This window comes from Phyllobates terribilis, unplaced genomic scaffold (genome assembly GCF_046119375.1).
Source record: "Phyllobates terribilis strain yellow unplaced genomic scaffold, ASM4611937v1 Scaffold_8__6_contigs__length_399053987, whole genome shotgun sequence".
Classification (NCBI taxonomy): Eukaryota; Metazoa; Chordata; class Amphibia; order Anura; family Dendrobatidae; genus Phyllobates; species Phyllobates terribilis.
Genome location: NW_027362768.1, coordinates 188,343,238 through 188,367,251, shown reverse-complemented (window position 1 = coordinate 188,367,251; position 24,014 = coordinate 188,343,238). Strand labels below are relative to the sequence as shown.

The 24,014-nt window shown below is 37.5% G+C and overlaps 2 protein-coding genes across 3 annotated transcripts in view; one reads left to right on the top strand and one right to left on the bottom strand.

The window, feature by feature from the left end:
• ZZZ3 (zinc finger ZZ-type containing 3) overlaps positions 1-5,677 on the top strand; it is a 61,424-nt gene extending 55,747 nt beyond the window's left edge. The window contains exons 6-7 of the mRNA XM_073645264.1: positions 4,016-4,116; positions 5,006-5,677. Of these exons, the coding sequence (XP_073501365.1) occupies positions 4,016-4,116; positions 5,006-5,150 (246 nt within the window). The 3' untranslated portion in view covers positions 5,151-5,677. The remainder of the gene's footprint in view (positions 1-4,015; positions 4,117-5,005) is intronic.
• A 2,417-nt stretch (positions 5,678-8,094) lies between these two features.
• The window catches only part of AK5 (adenylate kinase 5), a 277,032-nt gene continuing 261,112 nt past the window's right edge, over positions 8,095-24,014 (bottom strand). The window contains exon 13 of one of the 2 annotated variants that reach the window (XM_073643927.1): positions 8,095-9,079. In XM_073643927.1, coding sequence (XP_073500028.1) covers positions 9,011-9,079 — 69 coding nt within the window. In that variant the 3' untranslated portion in view covers positions 8,095-9,010. The remainder of the gene's footprint in view (positions 9,080-24,014) is intronic. The other variant, XM_073643926.1, reaches the window with a different exon arrangement.

Here is a 24,014-nt window from a genome sequence, read left to right as displayed (position 1 = left end):
AGCTCTGGAGTATAATACAGGAGGTAACTCAGGATCAGTAATGTAATGTATGTACACAGTGACTGCACCAGCAGAATAGTGAGTGCAGCTCTGGAGTATAATACAGGATGTAACTCAGGATCAGTAATGTAATGTATGTGCACAGTGACTGCACCAGCAGAATAATGAGTGCAGCTCTGGAGTATAATACAGGATGTAACTCAGGATCAGTAATGTAATGTATGTACACAGTGACTGCACCAGCAGAATAGTGAGTGCAGCTCTGGGGTATAATACAGGATGTAACTCAGGATCAGTAATGTAATGTATGTACACAGTGACTGCACCAGCAGAATAGTGAGTGCAGCTCTTGAGAATAATACAGGATGTAACTCAGGATCAGTAATGTAATGTATGTACACAGTGACTGCACCAGCAGAATAGTGAGTGCAGCTCTGGAGTATAATACAGGATGTAACTCAGGATCAGTAATGTAATGTATGTACACAGTGACTGCACCAGCAGAATAGTGAGTGCAGCTCTGGAGTATAATACAGGAGGTAACTCAGGATCAGTAATGTAATGTATGTACACAGTGACTGCACCAGCAGAATAGTGAGTGCAGCTCTGGAGTATAATACAGGAGGTAACTCAGGATCAGTAATGTAATGTATGTACACAGTGACTGCACCAGCAGAATAGTGAGTGCAGCTCTGGGGTATAATACAGGATGTAACTCAGGATCAGTAATGTAATGTATGTACACAGTGACTGCACCAGCAGAATAGTGAGTGCAGCTCTGGAGTATAATACAGGATGTAACTCAGGATCAGTAATGTAATGTATGTACACAGTGACTGCACCAGCAGAATAGTGAGTGCAGCTCTGGAGTATAATACAGGATGTAACTCAGGATCAGTAATGTAATGTATGTACACAGTGACTGCACCAGCAGAATAGTGAGTGCAGCTCTGGAGTATAATACAGGAGGTAACTCAGGATCAGTAATGTAATGTATGTACACAGTGACTGCACCAGCAGAATAGTGAGTGCAGCTCTGGAGTATAATACAGGATGTAACTCAGGATCAGTAATGTAATGTATGTGCACAGTGACTGCACCAGCAGAATAGGGAGTGCAGCTCTGGAGTATAATACAGGATGTAACTCAGGATCAGTAATGTAATGTATGTACACAGTGACTGCACCAGCAGAATAGTGAGTGCAGCTCTGGGGTATAATATAGGAGGTAACTCAGGATTAGTAATGTAATGTATGTACACAGTGACTGCACCAGCAGAATAGTGAGTGCAGCTCAGGAGTATAATACAGGATGTAACTCAGGATCAGTAATGTAATGTATGTGCACAGTGACTGCACCAGCAGAATAGTGAGTGCAGCTCTGGGGTATAATACAGGAGGTAACTCAGGATCAGTAATGTATGTACACAGTGACTGTAACAGTAGAATAGTGAGTGCAGCTCTGGAGTATAATATAGGAGGTAACTCAGGATCAGTAATGTAATGTATGTACACAGTGACTGCACCAGTAGAATAGTGAGTGCAGCTCTGGAGTATAATACAGGATGTAACTCAGGATCAGTAATGTAATGTATGTACACAGTGACTGCACCAGTAGAATAGTGAGTGCAGCTCTGGAGTATAATACAGGAGGTAACTCAGGATCAGTAATGTAATGTATGTACACAGCGACTGCACCAGCAGAATAGTGAGTGCAGCTCTGGAGTATAATACAGGATGTAACTCAGGATCAGTAATGTAATGTATGTGCACAGTGACTGCACCAGCAGAATAATGAGTGCAGCTCTGGAGTATAATACAGGAGGTAACTCAGGATCAGTAATGTAATGTATGTACACAGTGACTGCACCAGCAGAATAGTGAGTGCAGCTCTGGAGTATAATACAGCATGTAACTCAGGATCAGTTATGTAATGTATGTGCACAGTGCCTGCACCAGCAGAATAATGAGTGCAGCTCTGGAGTATAATACAGGAGGTAACTCAGGATCAGTAATGTAATGTATGTACACAGTGACTGCACCAGCAGAATAGTGAGTGCAGCTCTGGGGTATAATACAGGATGTAACTCAGGATCAGTAATGTAATGTATGTGCACAGTGACTGCACCAGCAGAATGAGTGCAGCTCTGGAGTATAATACAGGATGTAACTCAGGATCAGTAATGTAATGTATGTGCACAGTGACTGCACCAGCAGAATAATGAGTGCAGCTCTGGAGTATAATACAGGATGTAACTCAGGATCAGTAATGTAATGTATGTACACAGTGACTGCACCAGCAGAATAGTGAGTGCAGCTCTGGGGTATAATACAGGATGTAACTCAGGATCAGTAATGTAATGTATGTACACAGTGACTGCACCAGCAGAATAGTGAGTGCAGCTCTGGAGTATAATACAGGATGTAACTCAGGATCAGTAATGTAATGTATGTACACAGTGACTGCACCAGCAGAATAGTGAGTGCAGCTCTGGAGTATAATACAGGATGTAACTCAGGATCAGTAATGTAATGTATGTACACAGTGACTGCACCAGCAGAATAGTGAGTGCAGCTCTGGAGTATAATACAGGAGGTAACTCAGGATCAGTAATGTAATGTATGTACACAGTGACTGCACCAGCAGAATAGTGAGTGCAGCTCTGGAGTATAATACAGGATGTAACTCAGGATCAGTAATGTAATGTATGTGCACAGTGACTGCACCAGCAGAATAATGAGTGCAGCTCTGGAGTATAATACAGGATGTAACTCAGGATCAGTAATGTAATGTATGTACACAGTGACTGCACCAGCAGAATAGTGAGTGCAGCTCTGGGGTATAATACAGGATGTAACTCAGGATCAGTAATGTAATGTATGTACACAGTGACTGCACCAGCAGAATAGTGAGTGCAGCTCTTGAGAATAATACAGGATGTAACTCAGGATCAGTAATGTAATGTATGTACACAGTGACTGCACCAGCAGAATAGTGAGTGCAGCTCTGGAGTATAATACAGGATGTAACTCAGGATCAGTAATGTAATGTATGTACACAGTGACTGCACCAGCAGAATAGTGAGTGCAGCTCTGGAGTATAATACAGGAGGTAACTCAGGATCAGTAATGTAATGTATGTACACAGTGACTGCACCAGCAGAATAGTGAGTGCAGCTCTGGAGTATAATACAGGAGGTAACTCAGGATCAGTAATGTAATGTATGTACACAGTGACTGCACCAGCAGAATAGTGAGTGCAGCTCTGGGGTATAATACAGGATGTAACTCAGGATCAGTAATGTAATGTATGTACACAGTGACTGCACCAGCAGAATAGTGAGTGCAGCTCTGGAGTATAATACAGGATGTAACTCAGGATCAGTAATGTAATGTATGTACACAGTGACTGCACCAGCAGAATAGTGAGTGCAGCTCTGGAGTATAATACAGGATGTAACTCAGGATCAGTAATGTAATGTATGTACACAGTGACTGCACCAGCAGAATAGTGAGTGCAGCTCTGGAGTATAATACAGGAGGTAACTCAGGATCAGTAATGTAATGTATGTACACAGTGACTGCACCAGCAGAATAGTGAGTGCAGCTCTGGAGTATAATACAGGATGTAACTCAGGATCAGTAATGTAATGTATGTGCACAGTGACTGCACCAGCAGAATAGGGAGTGCAGCTCTGGAGTATAATACAGGATGTAACTCAGGATCAGTAATGTAATGTATGTACACAGTGACTGCACCAGCAGAATAGTGAGTGCAGCTCTGGAGTATAATACAGGAGGTAACTCAGGATCAGTAATGTAATGTATGTACACAGTGACTGCACCAGCAGAATAGTGAGTGCAGCTCTGGAGTATAATACAGGAGGTAACTCAGGATCAGTAATGTAATGTATGTACACAGTGACTCCACCAGCAGAATAGTGAGTGCAGCTCTAGGGTATAAAATTGGATTTAACTCGAGATCAGTGAAATCCATAACCTCTTCTCTATTGCAGTGTGATAATTGTGGTATTGAACCAATCCAGGGTATTCGGTGGCATTGTCAGGATTGCCCTCTGCAGATGGCTGTGGATTTCTGTGATTCCTGCTCTGACTGGTGAGTGCTCGTGGGGAGGGGGGACTGGCGGCTTCATCTGACTTCAGCAGTCACTGCAATAATATATCTGTACTCAGTTGTCAAAATGTGATAATCCTCCGATATTTCGCCTGTTGCACCCAGATAGCTGCATATAGCGCAGAGCAGATTCTCTTCGGACTCCTCCTGATTGCAGAACACTCGGCCATTGTGGAGAGATGACTCCTGGGGTTCTGCTGATTATACTGGTGGTCCGTGTGGGTGAAATTACATGGCGCACATTAAAATGTAATCGATGGTTGCATCAAGTCTCCCAAGAAATGGGGCGTAAAGGGTTATTCCCAAAAATGTTAAATTGTCTCCTCCGACCGTTCCATAGACAATGAATGGAGGAGAAGTCTGGTGGGCACAAGACTGGGCTCTGCAGAGGTTAGACCCCCCAAGATCACTGGGTATTTCCTCTAGCCTATATGTAAGGGGATGGATACCTGGAGTAACCATCATTTTAATAAGTGTTTTTTGGCGGTTTTTGTTTTTTTAATCAATAATACTTGTGAAAATATGCCGCCTATCCCTCCTCCAGTCCCGGCACCTTGACCCGCGCCTCGTGTTTTTGGATGGACTCGTGTCCCCCAATGGTGTGGAGAAGCTATATGTGGTCTAGATTGGACGGCCCCTCTAATTCTTTGGGATCAATGCCCTAAAAGGGGGGAGGGGACAATCACTGCCATCACCGTCCTCGTCATTCTGCTTTACTGAAGGGCAAAGTTTCCAGTGATGCCTCCTCTTCTTCTGGGGCTCTGGTGGTCCGCACATTGGTGGTCACTCGGATTTTGGCAGATATGGACTAAGTAACAATAGAATATTTTATCATGGAAATCAATGACTTTTATGTTCTTTTTTCTTACAGTTTATATGAAACACAAACTCACAAGGAGGATCATCAGCTGGAGCCGGTGTATAAAGCGGAGACCTTCCTGGACCGGGATTACTGCATGCCGCACAGCACCAGCTACAACTACCTGGACCCCAACTACTATCCGGCAAACAGATGACGCGAGCCGCCAAAACTCTCCTCAGCTCGGTGCCAGCGACGGGTGGCGGAGCAGAAGCTCTCACAGCATGATGACACCTGCGTGGAAATCCAGCTCCATTCTACTCCACCTGCACCGACTGCAGTAGAACATTCCACTGGCGCATAATGACCTCCCCGGGACCCTGCCCCCTGCTGGCAACAACATCAAATCACAGTGCACGTTACGGACTTTTTTTTTTTTTTCCCCCAAAGGCTTCCGAAGAAGAAGAAAAAAAAAAAAAAATGGTCAAAATGTGAACTATTTATATTAAAACCAGTTTACTAGCTTGCAGTTTTGTGAAATATATATATTTTTTTTAACTCCTTTTTTTTTTTTTTTTGCACAGAAACTGACATTTTGAGAAGGTTTTAACCAATCACAGTGTTCGCTAAGAAGATGCTACTGTTAATAAAGACGACTTTGACCCCCTCGAATCCCCCCCCTGAATGGATTAACTCCAGTCTCCGCTTGACTTTGAGCTGCTTTTATGTGGAAGATGATTCCCTACAATCAGGCACTACAGATCGGGGACTGTGGCCGCTTCTGTAACCGGCTCGTCGTCTGCGTGTCTGTCCGCCTGCCTGCGTGCGTGCGTGAATGTCGAAAGAAAATTTTCACTCAGATCTATTTTTTAAGTGTAATGTTCAGATGATCATGTGACGTGTACAAAAATATGGTGGAAAAAAAAAAAAGTGCCACTCGTAGTTACTGCGTAAAGTCTAACACTTTCTTAGGTCCTTCCTAGAAAAAAAAATACACAGCCTTCTGCCTCGAGATCTTCACCGCTGTCCCCCCCCCCCCCTACAAGGACAGGGGAAAAAAATAATGAAAAACCGAAAAAAAAAAAAACCACCCGCCCATTGTAAATCCTTTATGTATTGTCATTTTTTTTTTTTTTTTCTTTTTGTAGTCGCACAAAATCCCATAAAAGATTGTATTTTTTATTAATATTTAAGCGAGTTGTTACATAGATCTATACGGAGGAGCTTCATAGACGGCGTCCTATAGGTTCATGGACTAAGGATCTGTGACTAAACTCTCCGGCAGGGACCGTAGACATTTTGTATTTTTTTTTTTTTTTTTTTCCCCCCTTTCTCTGTGTAAAACGTGTTCTTAACTCAAATGTCAGGAGGACTGTAAAAAAAAAAAAAACAACAAAAAAAAGAAAAATAAACTGTGTGGGTACTATGTGTTTGTACAGAAAGTTGTCATTTTTAGTGTCTCACCCGAATCCAAATAAATAATAAAGCAAACGTAACATGCGATGCAATAAATTCATACCAAACAGCGTTTACATTTTATTTCATGGATATTTTCTTGTTTTGACATTTTTTTTTTTTGACTATTTTTTTTTTTTAATAACAATAGTCGAGGTTTTCGGTCTCTCGGCTTTTAGTCATGCGAGGAGATAATAAATTCACTGCGAGAGCGATGAGATCACCAAGAAAACTAGAAAGTGAATGGAAAAACTTCCCGGCAGGAAGCGGCGTACAAATACTTTATAAAAGAGCGCGGAGCTGCAGGGTCCCGACAGCGTCTCAGATCCCATCCATCGAAGGATTTAGTCATTCAGATTTGCGGCAGGACAAATCAACGCGGTATGTAATACGATGGCGGCATGCCCATCTGGTAACGCGGCAGCGGATCACTACAACCTCTACCGATCCCAAGAAGGCTGGATTCACAATCTGCACTCGGACAGGCCGGGAGTCTCCTGATCCGAACACAACGGCCTTTATAGGCATGAAGCGGAGATCTAGCGGGAGCATGCGGGTGTTGTACGGAAGCTAAAAAATTATCACAAGCAATGGCGGCTTTAATGCAAGCAACTATATACTTGTAAGCAGCAGCTAACGCTTTCAAAACTATAATTCACATCACGTCTGAGGCTATCAGGGTGTTCTGGGAGTTGTAGTCTTATAGAGACTTTTAAGACCTTGGTTGTAATATACTTGTGTTCTACTCAAGATATCCAACTACAGTACAACCCCAGACAGTTGTGTGACCGGAGGATGCAGCCGCGATCTGCCGACAGCGGCGACCGGAGGATGCAGCCGCGATCTGCAGACAGCGGCGACCCGAGGATGCAGCCGCGATCTGCCGACAGCGCCGAGGATGCAGCCGCGATCTGCCAACAGCGGCGACACGAGGATGCAGCCGCGATCTGCCGACAGCGGCGACCCGAGGATGCAGCCGCGATCTGCCGACAGCGGCGACCCGAGGATGCAGCCGCGATCTGCCGACAGCGGCGACCGGAGGCTGCTGCCGCGATCTGCCGACAGCGGCGACCCGAGGGTGCAGCCGCGATCTGCCGACAGCGGCGACCGGAGGCTGCTGCCGCGATCTGCCGACAGCGGCGACCCGAGGCTGCTGCCGCAATCTGCCGACAGCGGCGACCCGGGGATGCAGCCGCGATCTGCCGACAGCAGCGACCGGAGGATGCAGCCGCGATCTGCTGACAGCGGCGACCGGAGGATGCAGCCGCGATCTGCCGACAGCGGCGACCGGAGGCTGCTGCCGCGATCTGCCGACAGCGGCGACCGGAGGATGCAGCCGCGATCTGCCGACAGCGCCGAGGATGCAGCCGCGATCTGCCGACAGCGGCGACCCGAGGATGCAGCCGCGATCTGCCGACAGCGGCGACCCGAGGATGCAGCCGCGATCTGCCGACAGCGGCGACCCGAGGATGCAGCCGCGATCTGCCGACAGCGCCGAGGATGCAGCCGCGATCTGCCGACAGCGGCGACCCGAGGATGCAGCCGCGATCTGCCGACAGCGGCGACCCGAGGATGCAGCCGCGATCTGCCGACAGCGGCGACCGGAGGATGCAGCCGCGATCTGCCGACAGCGGCGACCCGGGGATGCAGCCGCGATCTGCCGACAGCAGCGACCGGAGGATGCAGCCGCGATCTGCTGACAGCGGTGACCGGAGGATGCAGCCGCGATCTGCCGACAGCGGTGACCGGAGGATGCAGCCGCGATCTGCCGACAGCGGTGACCGGAGGATGCAGCCGCGATCTGCCGACAGCGGTGACCGGAGGATGCAGCCGCGCTCGCCCGCTGCCTGCACTTTACCAGCGGACCTTTGTGTTCCTGAGTCTCTGCATTTACTGCAGATCTGACACGTTGCAGGAAGGCGCTTTGTCACGTGCTCGGCCCTTAAGTAGGGATGTGTAAACCTAATTGAAGACGTCAGCAGGACGCCGGAGCTTCTGCCAGTTACTGTGTTAATCTGCTGCCTCCCTCCTCATCCGCCTCAGCCCAGCATCCTCGCTGGAAGAGCTGGAGTTTTACCTCCATTCAAGGAACCACTTAGGCCGGTTTCGGGCAGGGACACTGAGTGCAGTCCAGCAATGCACCTGCTATAAAACAACATTACACCCACACGACTCGTGCAATTTTCTTTTTCTCATAGTGCAATTTTTTTGGTGGGGGGAGGGGAGGGGCAAGATATCAAATACTACTGAAAAGTGCGAGGAGGAGTTGTCTCAGTAATGTAGGATGCGTGGAGCGCACATGGCAGGACAATTCGGTGCTTTGTACATAAGCCACCTCTTGACTGGTGCACATTTGCTGCTAAAATATACTGCCACATCTTAAAGGGCTCCTCCATGCTCCGACCACCCACTTAACCAGGTGAATGCGACCTTTAAAAAAAAAATAAATCTCCATTTTCCATGAGACATCAGACAGATGCCCGCTGTGTGCGCCGCCTCCGTGTGATGGGTGTATAGTATGGAGGGCAGGGATCACCGATCTGTCACCACAGACAGCATGCACTGGCGGGAATATACAAGATGTACATGTTGCTGCCGACTCCTGCTCCGTCCACGTGATCCTCAGAAGATGGCGTCCACCGACGTGCAGATCTGAAGGAAAACCTGCTCTGGAGACCTCTCCGCATTAATCTAGAAAGAGAAAAGCATTTCCATTAGGGCAATTTGTAATAAACCGCAGCACCAGCGACTTTACCCGCCATCAGCTCTGCCGTCGCCTCTGCCGTCAGCTCTGCCGTCAGCTCCTACCCTCTGATCCCATCATGGAGATGGACAGCGGAAATTTCGCCACTTAAATTCATATGTTTAGTCCATTTTTTCTTTTTGCAATTTGGTTTCATTGAACACTTTGTGCACCGTAGAGGCTATAAAAGACAAACTGCGATCTGCAGGATGAGTGCTCGGAGAATCTGTCAGTGAGCTCGTTCTGATGAAAGAGTTTATATGACTTTTTAGATCTGTTTTTTTTTTTCCCTGAGCTCTTAGCCTATTTTATAACCAAAGAACACATCAAAGATGAGCTGAATTTTGCGATCATAAATCGGCTGAAAGGAGCTCAGAAAAAGCACAGATAGGAGGTACAAAATTCCCAATCAGAATGCGATGGATTCTCTGTTTACTGATGGCTGCCGGAGGAAATCACTGACTAATGGGGGCGCGAAACCCCCACCGATCTCGTATTGATGACCAAAATAATCTGTTGTTATGTAACGATCATGATTTCTCCTGGTTGCCGCCGTCCGGCTGCGCCATCTTTCTGGCTGATGAACCCGTCGGTGCGGATCATGTCCAGGTCGGCGCGGACTGTTACGGTTATAACAATATAGTAAAGGATCAGTGACGTCGTGACTGTGACGCTGATGAGCGGCGGCATCTGTCCGTCCAAGGTGAAAATCACAGGACAACAATCCGCCCTCATCTTAGTCCGGCGTCAGACGAGCGGGTGACAATTGCCTTCTTCCCGTCCGTGTGACGTCCGCATTTAATATCCATATTTAAAGGATATTTTCTAATGTACAAATCCAGTCTCCTCAATTAATTATTGTAACGGATCCGTAAAAATCAGCTGTAAGGAGGATGATCAGCGCCGAAATACAGAAGAGACTAGCGCTCGCGACGACGCCCTCTCCGTGTGAAAAAACGTCATCTGAACAGACCCATAGGATGACATTGGTCAGCGTTGATCTCTCCTCTCCTGATCTGTCTCAGAACTAATACAATCTTAAAAGCAATTTTATTATTTTTTTTTTAAAAAGAAAAACATAAATTAGGAATATTTTAATTTCTGGCTTGATTGGAAATTCCCATTACATCACTACTAGTTGGGGTAGTCAGAAAAGATTCAGAGATCTGTAAATCTTGGAGAGAGCTTTAAATTTAAAGGAATAGGTCAGGAAAAAGTGATACATTGTGTTATATCCAGGGGAGGGGGTGGAGCATCATGCCCATATTTGGCATTGGTTGATTCTCAGTATGCTCCGCCTCCGCAGGACCGCCGCTGGATAGACCACAGTTCTGTATCAGTTTCTGGATTGCCCCTTTAATTACAGCATCAATTATAAGGGTGAGCGATTGACAAACGTTATATTCTCAATCACCGTCATTGTTACATTTCATACAAAAAAAAAGAAAAATATATTTATTAGAACAACTCCGGCAACAATACTGTAACTACAGAACAAGTCTACTAAAATACTACCGCCCCTATGTACAAGAATATACTATAATACTGCCCCTATATACAAGAATATAACTACTATAATACTGCCCCCTATGTACAAGAATGTAACTACTATAATACTGCTCCTATGTACAAGAATATAACTACTATAATACTGCCCCTATGTACAAGAATATAACTACTATAATACTGCTCCTATGTACAAGAATATAACTACTATAATACTGCTCCTATGTACAAGAATATAACTACTATAATACTGCCCCCTATGTACAAGAATATAACTACTATAATACTGCCCCTATGTACAAGAATATAACTACTATAATACTGCTCCTATGTACAAGAATATAACTACTATAATACTGCCCCCCTATGTACAAGAATATAACTACTATAATACTGCCCCTATGTACAAGAATATAACTACTATAATACTGCTCCTATGTACAAGAATATAACTACTATAATACTGCTCCTATGTACAAGAATATAGCTACTATAATACTGCCCCTATGTACAAGAATATAACTACTATAATACTGCCCCTATGTACAAGAATATAACTACTACAATACTGCCCCCTATGTACAAGAATGTAACTACTATAATACTGCTCCTATGTACAAGAATATAACTACTATAATACTGCCCCTATGTACAAGAATATAACTACTATAATACTGCCCCTATGTACAAGAATATAACTACTACAATACTGCCCCCTATGTACAAGAATGTAACTACTATAATACTGCTCCTATGTACAAGAATATAACTACTATAATACTGCCCCTATGTACAAGAATATAACTACTATAATACTGCTCCTATGTACAAGAATATAACTACTATAATACTGCCCCTATGTACAAGAATATAACTACTATAATACTGTCCCCTATGTACAAGAATATAACTACTATAATACTGCCCCTATGTACAAGAATATAACTACTATAATACTGCCCCCTATGTAGAAGAATATAACTACTATAATACTGCTCCTATGTACAAGAATATAGCTACTATAATACTGCTCCTATGTATAAGAATATAACTACTATAATACTACCCCCTATGTACAAGAATATAACTACTATAATACTGCTCCTATGTACAAGAATATAACTACTATAATACTGCCCATATGTACAAGAATATAACTACTATAATACTGCCCCTATGTACGAGAATATAACTACTATAATACTGCCCCTATGTACAAGAATATAACTATTATAATACTACCCCTATGTACAAGAATATAACTACTATAATACTGCCCCCTATGTACAAGAATATAACTACTATCATACTGCTCCTATGTACAAGAATATAACTACTATAATACTGCTCCTATGTACAAGAATATAACTACTATAATACTGCTCCTATGTACAAGAATGTAACTACTATAATACTGCTCCTATGTACAAGAATGTAACTACTATAATTCTGCTCCTATGTAAAAGAATATAACTACTATAATACTGCTCCTATATACAAGAATATAACTACTATAATACTGCCCCCTATGTACAAGAATATAACTACTATAATACTGCCTCCTATGTACAAGAATATAACTACTATAATACTGCTACTATACACAAGAATATAACTACTATAATACTGCCCCCTATGTACAAGAATATAACTACTATAATACTGCTCCTATGTACAAGAATATAACTACTATAATACTGCTCCTATGTACAAGAATATAACTACTATAATACTGCTCCTATATACAAGAATATAACTACTATAATACTGCCCCCTATGTACAAGAATATAACTACTATAATACTGCTCCTATGTACAAGAATATAACTACTATAATACTGCCCCTATATACAAGAATATAACTACTATAATACTGCCCCTATGTACAAGAATATAACTACTATAATACTGCTCCTATGTACAAGAATATAACTACTATAATACTGCTCCTATGTACAAGAATATAGCTACTATAATACTGCCCCTATGTACAAGAATATAACTACTATAATACTGCCCCTATGTACAAGAATATAACTACTACAATACTGCCCCCTATGTACAAGAATGTAACTACTATAATACTGCTCCTATGTACAAGAATATAACTACTATAATACTGCTCCTATGTACAAGAATATAACTACTATACTACTGCTCCTATGTACAAGAATATAGCTACTATAATACTGCCCCTATGTACAAGAATATAACTACTATAATACTGCCCCTATGTACAAGAATATAACTACTACAATACTGCCCCCTATGTACAAGAATGTAACTACTATAATACTGCTCCTATGTACAAGAATATAACTACTATAATACTGCCCCTATGTACAAGAATATAACTACTATAATACTGCCCCTATGTACAAGAATATAACTACTACAATACTGCCCCCTATGTACAAGAATGTAACTACTATAATACTGCTCCTATGTACAAGAATATAACTACTATAATACTGCCCCTATGTACAAGAATATAACTACTATAATACTGCTCCTATGTACAAGAATATAACTACTATAATACTGCCCCTATGTACAAGAATATAACTACTATAATACTGTCCCCTATGTACAAGAATATAACTACTATAATACTGCCCCTATGTACAAGAATATAACTACTATAATACTGCCCCCTATGTAGAAGAATATAACTACTATAATACTGCTCCTATGTACAAGAATATAGCTACTATAATACTGCTCCTATGTATAAGAATATAACTACTATAATACTACCCCCTATGTACAAGAATATAACTACTATAATACTGCTCCTATGTACAAGAATATAACTACTATAATACTGCCCATATGTACAAGAATATAACTACTATAATACTGCCCCTATGTACGAGAATATAACTACTATAATACTGCCCCTATGTACAAGAATATAACTATTATAATACTACCCCTATGTACAAGAATATAACTACTATAATACTGCCCCCTATGTACAAGAATATAACTACTATCATACTGCTCCTATGTACAAGAATATAACTACTATAATACTGCTCCTATGTACAAGAATATAACTACTATAATACTGCTCCTATGTACAAGAATGTAACTACTATAATACTGCTCCTATGTACAAGAATGTAACTACTATAATTCTGCTCCTATGTAAAAGAATATAACTACTATAATACTGCTCCTATATACAAGAATATAACTACTATAATACTGCCCCCTATGTACAAGAATATAACTACTATAATACTGCCTCCTATGTACAAGAATATAACTACTATAATACTGCTACTATACACAAGAATATAACTACTATAATACTGCCCCCTATGTACAAGGATATAACTACTATAATACTGCTCCTATGTACAAGAATATAACTACTATAATACTGCTCCTATGTACAAGAATATAACTACTATAATACTGCTCCTATATACAAGAATATAACTACTATAATACTGCCCCCTATGTACAAGAATATAACTACTATAATACTGCTCCTATGTACAAGAATATAACTACTATAATACTGCCCCTATATACAAGAATATAACTACTATAATACTGCCCCTATGTACAAGAATATAACTACTATAATACTGCTCCTATGTACAAGAATATAACTACTATAATACTGCTCCTATGTACAAGAATATAGCTACTATAATACTGCCCCTATGTACAAGAATATAACTACTATAATACTGCCCCTATGTACAAGAATATAACTACTACAATACTGCCCCCTATGTACAAGAATGTAACTACTATAATACTGCTCCTATGTACAAGAATATAACTACTATAATACTGCCCCTATGTACAAGAATATAACTACTATAATACTGCCCCTATGTACAAGAATATAACTACTACAATACTGCCCCCTATGTACAAGAATGTAACTACTATAATACTGCTCCTATGTACAAGAATATAACTACTATAATACTGCCCCTATGTACAAGAATATAACTACTATAATACTGCTCCTATGTACAAGAATATAACTACTATAATACTGCTCCTATGTACAAGAATATAACTACTATAATACTGCTCCTATGTACAAGAATATAGCTACTATAATACTGCCCCTATGTACAAGAATATAACTACTATAATACTGCCCCTATGTACAAGAATATAACTACTACAATACTGCCCCCTATGTACAAGAATGTAACTACTATAATACTGCTCCTATGTACAAGAATATAACTACTATAATACTGCCCCTATGTACAAGAATATAACTACTATAATACTGCCCCTATGTACAAGAATATAACTACTACAATACTGCCCCCTATGTACAAGAATGTAACTACTATAATACTGCTCCTATGTACAAGAATATAACTACTATAATACTGCCCCTATGTACAAGAATATAACTACTATAATACTGCTCCTATGTACAAGAATATAACTACTATAATACTGCCCCTATGTACAAGAATATAACTACTATAATACTGTCCCCTATGTACAAGAATATAACTACTATAATACTGCCCCTATGTACAAGAATATAACTACTATAATACTGCCCCCTATGTAGAAGAATATAACTACTATAATACTGCTCCTATGTACAAGAATATAGCTACTATAATACTGCTCCTATGTATAAGAATATAACTACTATAATACTACCCCCTATGTACAAGAATATAACTACTATAATACTGCTCCTATGTACAAGAATATAACTACTATAATACTGCCCCTATGTACGAGAATATAACTACTATAATACTGCCCCTATGTACAAGAATATAACTATTATAATACTACCCCTATGTACAAGAATATAACTACTATAATACTGCCCCCTATGTACAAGAATATAACTACTATAATACTGCTCCTATGTACAAGAATATAACTACTATAATACTGCCCATATGTACAAGAATATAACTACTATAATACTGCCCCTATGTACGAGAATATAACTACTATAATACTGCCCCTATGTACAAGAATATAACTATTATAATACTACCCCTATGTACAAGAATATAACTACTATAATACTGCCCCCTATGTACAAGAATATAACTACTATAATACTGCCCCCTATGTACAAGAATATAACTACTATAATACTGCTCCTATGTACAAGAATATAACTACTATAATACTGCTCCTATATACAAGAATATAACTACTATAATACTGCCCCCTATGTACAAGAATATAACTACTATAATACTGCCTCCTATGTACAAGAATATAACTACTATAATACTGCTACTATACACAAGAATATAACTACTATAATACTGCCCCCTATGTACAAGAATATAACTACTATAATACTGCTCCTATGTACAAGAATATAACTACTATAATACTGCTCCTATGTACAAGAATATAACTACTATAATACTGCTCCTATATACAAGAATATAACTACTATAATACTGCCCCCTATGTACAAGAATATAACTACTATAATACTGCTCCTATGTACAAGAATATAACTACTATAATACTGCTACTATACACAAGAATATAACTACTATAATACTGCTCCTATGTACAAGAAAATAACTACTATAATACTGCCCCTATGTACAAGAATATAACTACTATAATACTGCTCCTATGTACAAAAATATAACTACTATAATACTGCTCCTATGTACAGGAATATAACTACAATAATACTGCTCCCTATGTACAAGAATATAACTACTATAATTCTGCTCCTATGTAAAAGAATATAACTACTATAATACTGCCCCCTATATACAAGAATATAACTACTATAATACTGCCCCCTATGTAGAAGAATATAACTACTATAATACTGCCTCCTATATACAAGAATATAACTACTATAATACTGCTCCTATGTACAAGAATATAACTACTATAATACTGCTCCTATGTACAAGAATATAACTACTATAATACTGCTCCTATGTACAAGAAAATAACTACTATAATACTGCCCCCTATGTACAAGAATATAACTACTATAATACTGCTCCTATGTACAAGAATGTAACTACTATAATACTGCCCTTATGTACAAGAATGTAACTACTATAATTCTACTCCTATGTAAAAGAATATAACTACTATAATACTGCTCCTATATACAAGAATATAACTACTATAATACTGCCCCCTATGTACAAGAATATAACTACTATAATACTGCCCCTATGTAGAAGAATATAACTACTATAATACTGCTCCTATGTACAAGAATATAGCTACTATAATACTGCCTCCTATGTACAAGAATATAACTACTATAATACTGCTCCTATGTACAAGAATATAACTACTATAATACTGCTCCTATGTACAAGAATATAACTACTATAATACTGCTCCTATGTACAAGAAAATAACTACTATAATACTGCCCCCTATGTACAAGAATATAACTACTATAATACTGCTCCTATGTACAAGAATGTAACTACTATAATACTGCCCCTATGTACAAGAATATAACTACTACAATACTGCCCCCTATGTACAAGAATGTAACTACTATAATACTGCTCCTATGTACAAGAATATAACTACTATAATACTGCACCTATGTACAAGAATATAACTACTATAATACTGCCCCTATGTACAAGAATATAACTACTACAATACTGCCCCCTATGTACAAGAATGTAACTACTATAATACTGCTCCTATGTACAAGAATATAACTACTATAATACTGCCCCTATGTACAAGAATATAACTACTATAATACTGCTCCTATGTACAAGAATATAACTACTATAATACTGCCCCTATGTACAAGAATATAACTACTATAATACTGTCCCCTATGTACAAGAATATAACTACTATAATACTGCCCCCTATGTACAAGAATATAACTACTATAATACTGCCCCCTATGTAGAAGAATATAACTACTATAATACTGCTCCTATGTACAAGAATATAGCTACTATAATACTGCTCCTATGTATAAGAATATAACTACTATAATACTACCCCCTATGTACAAGAATATAACTACTATAATACTGCTCCTATGTACAAGAATATAACTACTATAATACTGCCCCTATGTACAAGAATATAACTACTATAATACTGCCCCTATGTACAAGAATATAACTACTATAATACTGCTCCTATGTACAAGAATATAACTACTATAATACTGCCCCTATGTACAAGAATATAACTACTATAATACTGCCTCCTATGTACAAGAATATAACTACTATAATACTGCTACTATACACAAGAATATAACTACTATAATACTGCTCCTATGTACAAGAATATAACTACTATAATACTGCTCCTATGTACAAGAATATAACTACTATAATACTGCTACTATACACTAGAATATAACTACTATAATACTGCTCCTATGTACAAGAAAATAACTACTATAATACTGCTCCCTATGTACAAGAATATAACTACTATAATTCTGCTCCCTATGTACAAGAATATAACTACTATAATACTGCCCCTATGTACAAGAATATAACTGCTATAATACTGCCCTTATGTACAAGAATATAACTACTATAATACTGCTCCTATGTACAAGAATATAACTACTATAATACTGCCCCTATGTACAAGAATATAACTACTATAATACTGCCTCCTATGTACAAGAATATAACTACTATAATACTGCTACTATACACAAGAATATAACTACTATAATACTGCTCCTATGTACAAGAATATAACTACTATAATACTGCTCCTATGTACAAGAATATAACTACTATAATACTGCTACTATACACAAGAATATAACTACTATAATACTGTTCCTATGTACAAGAAAATAACTACTATAATACTGCTCCCTATGTACAAGAATATAACTACTATAATACTGCTCCTATGTACAAGAATATAACTACTATAATACTGCTCCTATATACAAGAATATAACTACTATAATACTGCCCCCTATGTACAAGAATATAACTACTATAATACTGCCCCCTATGTAGAAGAATATAACTACTATAATACTGCTCCTATGTACAAGAATATAGCTACTATAATACTGCTCCTATGTACAAGAATATAACTACTATAATACTGCTCCTATGTACAAGAATATAACTACTATAATACTGCTCCTATGTACAAGAATATAACTACTATAATACTGCCCCCTATGTACAAGAATATAACTACTATAATACTGTTCCTATGTGCAAGAATGTAACTACTATAATACTGCTCCTATGTAAAAGAATATAACTACTATAATACTGCTCCTATGTACAAGAATATAGCTACTATAATACTGCTCCTATGTACAAGAATATAACTACTATAATACTGCTCCTATGTACAAGAATATAACTACTATAATACTGCTCCTATGTACAAGAATATAACTACTATAATACTGCCCCCTATGTACAAGAATATAACTACTATAATACTGTTCCTATGTGCAAGAATGTAACTACTATAATTCTGCTCCTATGTAAAAGAATATAACTACTATAATACTGCTCCTATATACAAGAATATAACTACTATAATACTGCCCCCTATGTACAAGAATATAACTACTATAATCCTGCCTCCTATGTACAAGAATATAACTACTATAATACTGCTACTATACACAAGAATATAACTACTATAATACTGCTCCTATGTACAAGAATATAACTACTATAATACTGCTCCTATGTACAAGAATATAACTACTATAATACTGCTACTATACACAAGAATATAACTACTATAATACTGCTCCTATGTACAAGAAAATAACTACTATAATACTGCCCCTATGTACAAGAATATAACTACTATAATACTGCTCCTATGTACAAAAATATAACTACTATAATACTGCTCCTATGTACAGGAATATAACTACAATAATACTGCTCCCTATGTACAAGAATATAACTACTATAATTCTGCTCCTATGTAAAAGAATATAACTACTATAATACTGCTCCTATATACAAGAATATAACTACTATAATACTGCCCCCTATGTACAAGAATATAACTACTATAATACTGCCCCCTATGTAGAAGAATATAACTACTATAATACTGCTCCTATGTACAAGAATATAGCTACTATAATACTGCCTCCTATGTACAAGAATATAACTACTATAATACTGCTCCTATGTACAAGAATATAACTACTATAATACTGCTCCTATGTACAAGAATATAACTACTATAATACTGCTCCTATGTACAAGAAAATAACTACTATAATACTGCCCCCTATGTACAAGAATATAACTACTATAATACTGCTCCTATGTACAAGAATGTAACTACTATAATACTGCTCCTATGTACAAGAATGTAACTACTATAATACTGCCCCTTATGTACAAGAATATAACTACTATAATACTGCCTCTATGTACAAGAATATAACTACTATAATACTGCTCCTATGTACAAGAATATAACTACTATAATACTGCTACTATGTACAAGAATATAACTACTATAATACTGCTCCCTATGTACAAAACTATAACTACAATAATACTGCTCCCTATGTACAAAAATATAACTACTATAATACTGCTCCCTATGTACAAGAATATAACTACTATAATACTGCCCCCTATGTACAAGAATATAACTACCATAATACTGCTCCCTATGTACAAGAATATAACTACTATAATATTGTCCCCTATATACAAGAATATAACTACTATAATACTGCTCCTATGTACAAGAATATAACAACTATAATACTGCTCCTATGTACAAGAATATAACTACTACAATACTGCTCCTATGTACAAGAATATAACTACTATAATAGTGCTCCTATGTACAAGAATATAACTAATATAACACTGCCCCTATGTACAAGAATATAACCACTATAATACTGCTCCCTATGTACAAGAATATAAATACTATAATACTGCTCCCTATGTACAAGAATATAACTACTATAATACTGCTCCTATGTACAAGAATATAACTACTATAATACTGCTCCCTATATACAAAAATATAACTACAATAATACTGCTCACTATGTACAAGAATATAACTACTATAATACTGCTCCCTATGTACAAGAATATAACTACTATAATACTGCCCCCTATGTACAAGAATATAACTACCATAATACTGCTCCCTATGTACAAGAATATAACTACTATAATACTGTTCCCTATGTACAAGAATATAACTACTATAATACTGCTCCTATATACAAGAATATAACTACTATAATACTGCCCCCTATGTACAAGAATATAACTACTATAATACTACTCCTATGTACAAGAATAGAACTACTACAATACTGCTCCTATGTACAAGAATATAACTACTATAATACTGCTCCCTATGTACAAGAATATAACTACTATAATACTGCTCCCTATGTACAAGAATATAACTACTATAATACTGCCCCCTATGTACAAGAATATAACTACCATAATACTGCTCCCTATGTACAAGAATATAACTACTATAATACTGTTCCCTATGTACAAGAATATAACTACTATAATACTGCTCCTATATACAAGAATATAACTACTATAATACTGCCCCCTATGTACAAGAATATAACTACTATAATACTGCCCCCTATGTACAAGAATATAACTACTACAATACTGCTCCTATGTACAAGAATATAACTACTAAAATACTGCTCCTATGTACAAGAATATAACTACTATAACACTGCCCCTATGTACAAGAATATAACCACTATAATACTGCTCCCTATGTACAAGAATATAACTACTAAAATACTGCTCCTATGTACAAGAAAATAACTACTATAATACTGCTCCTATGTACAAGAATATAACTACTATAACACTGCCCCTATGTACAAGAATATAACCACTATAATACTGCCCCCTATGAACAAGAATATAACTACTATAATACCGCCCCCTATGTACAAGAATACAACTATTATAATACTGCTCCTACGTACAAGAATACAACTACTATAATACTGCCCCCTATGTACAAGAATACAACTATTATAATACTGCTCCTACGTACAAGAATATAACTACTATAATACTGCCCCTATATACAAGAATATAACTACTATAATACTGCCCCCTATGTACAAGAATATAACTACTACAATACTGCCCCTATGTACAAGAATATAACTACTATAATACTGCCCCCTATGTACAAGAATATAACTACCATAATACTGCTCCTATGTGCAAGAATATAACTACTATAATACTGCCCCCTATGTACAAGAATATAACTACTATAATACTGTTCCTATGTACAAGAATATAACTACTACAATACTGCTCCTATGTACAAGAATATAACTACTATAATACTGCTCCCTATGTACAAGAATATAACTACTATAATACTGCTATGTACAAGAATATAACAACTACAATACTGCTCCTATGTACAAGAATATAACTACTACAATACTGCTCCTATGTACAAGAATATAACTGCTACAATACTGCTCCTATGTACAAGAATATAACTACTATAATACTGCCCCCCTATGTACAAGAATATAAATACTATAATACTGCCCCTATGTACAAGAATATAACTACTATAATACTGCTCCTATGTACAAGAATATAACAACTATAATACTGCCCCTATGTACAAGAATATAACTACTATAATACTGCCCCCTATGTACAAGAATGTAACTACTATAATACTGCTCCTATGTACAAGAATATAACTACTATAATACTGCCCCTATGCACAAGAATATAACTACTATAATACTGCTCCTATGTACAAGAATATAACTACTATAATACTGCCCCTATGTACAAGAATATAACTACTATAATACTGTCCCCTATGTACAAGAATATAACTACTATAATACTGCTCCTATGTACAAGAATATAACTACCAAAATACTGCCCCCTATGTACAAGAATATAACTACTATAATACTGCTCCTATGTACAAGAATATAACTACTATAATACTGCTCCTATGTACAAGAATATAACTACTATAATACTGCCCCCTATGTACAAGAATATAACTACTATAATACTGCTACTATGTACAAGAATATAACTACTATAATACTGCTCCTATGTACAAGAATATAACTACTATAATACTGCCCCTATGTACAAGAATATAACTACTATAATACTGTCCCCTATGTACAAGAATATAACTACTATAATACTGCTCCTTATGTACAAGAATATAACTACCATAATACTGCCCCCTATGTACAAGAACATAACTACTATAATACTGCCCCTATGTACAAGAATATAACTAGTATAATACTGCCCCCTATGTACAAGAATATAACTACTATAATACTGTCCCCTATGTAGAAGAATATAACTACTATAATACTGCTCCTATGTACAAGAATATAGCTACTATAATACTGCTCCTATGTATAAGAATATAACTACTATAATACTACCCCCTATGTACAAGAATATAACTACTATAATACTGCTCCTATGTACAAGAATATAACTACTATAATACTGCCCCTATGTACAAGAATATAACTACTATAATACTGCCCCTATGTACAAGAATATAACTACTATAATACTGCCCCTATGTACAAGAATATAACTACTATAATACTGCTCCTATGTACAAGAATATAACTACTATAATACTGCCCCTATGTACAAGAATATAACTACTATAATACTGCTCCTATGTACAAGAATATAACTACTATAATACTGCTACTATACACAAAAATATAACTACTATAATACTGCTCCTATGCACAAGAAAGTAACTACTATAATACTGCTCCCTATGTACAAGAATATAACTACTGTAATACTGCCCCTATGTACAAGAATGTAACTACTATAATTCTGCTCCTATGTAAAAGAATATAACTACTATAATACTGCTCCTATATACAAGAATATAACTACTATAATACTGCCCCCTATGTACAAGAATATAACTACTATAATACTGCCCCTATGTACAAGAATATAACTACTATAATACTGCCCCCTATGTACAAGAATGTAACTACTATAATACTGCTCCTATGTACAAGAATATAACTACTATAATACTGCCCCTATGCACAAGAATATAACTACTATAATACTGCTCCTATGTACAAGAATATAACTACTATAATACTGCCCCTATGTACAAGAATATAACTACTATAATACTGTCCCCTATGTACAAGAATATAACTACTATAATACTGCTCCTATGTACAAGAATATAACTACCATAATACTGCCCCCTATGTACAAGAATATAACTACTATAATACTGCTCCTATGTACAAGAATATAACTACTATAATACTGCTCCTATGTACAAGAATATAAATACTATAATACTGCCCCCTATGTACAAGAATATAACTAC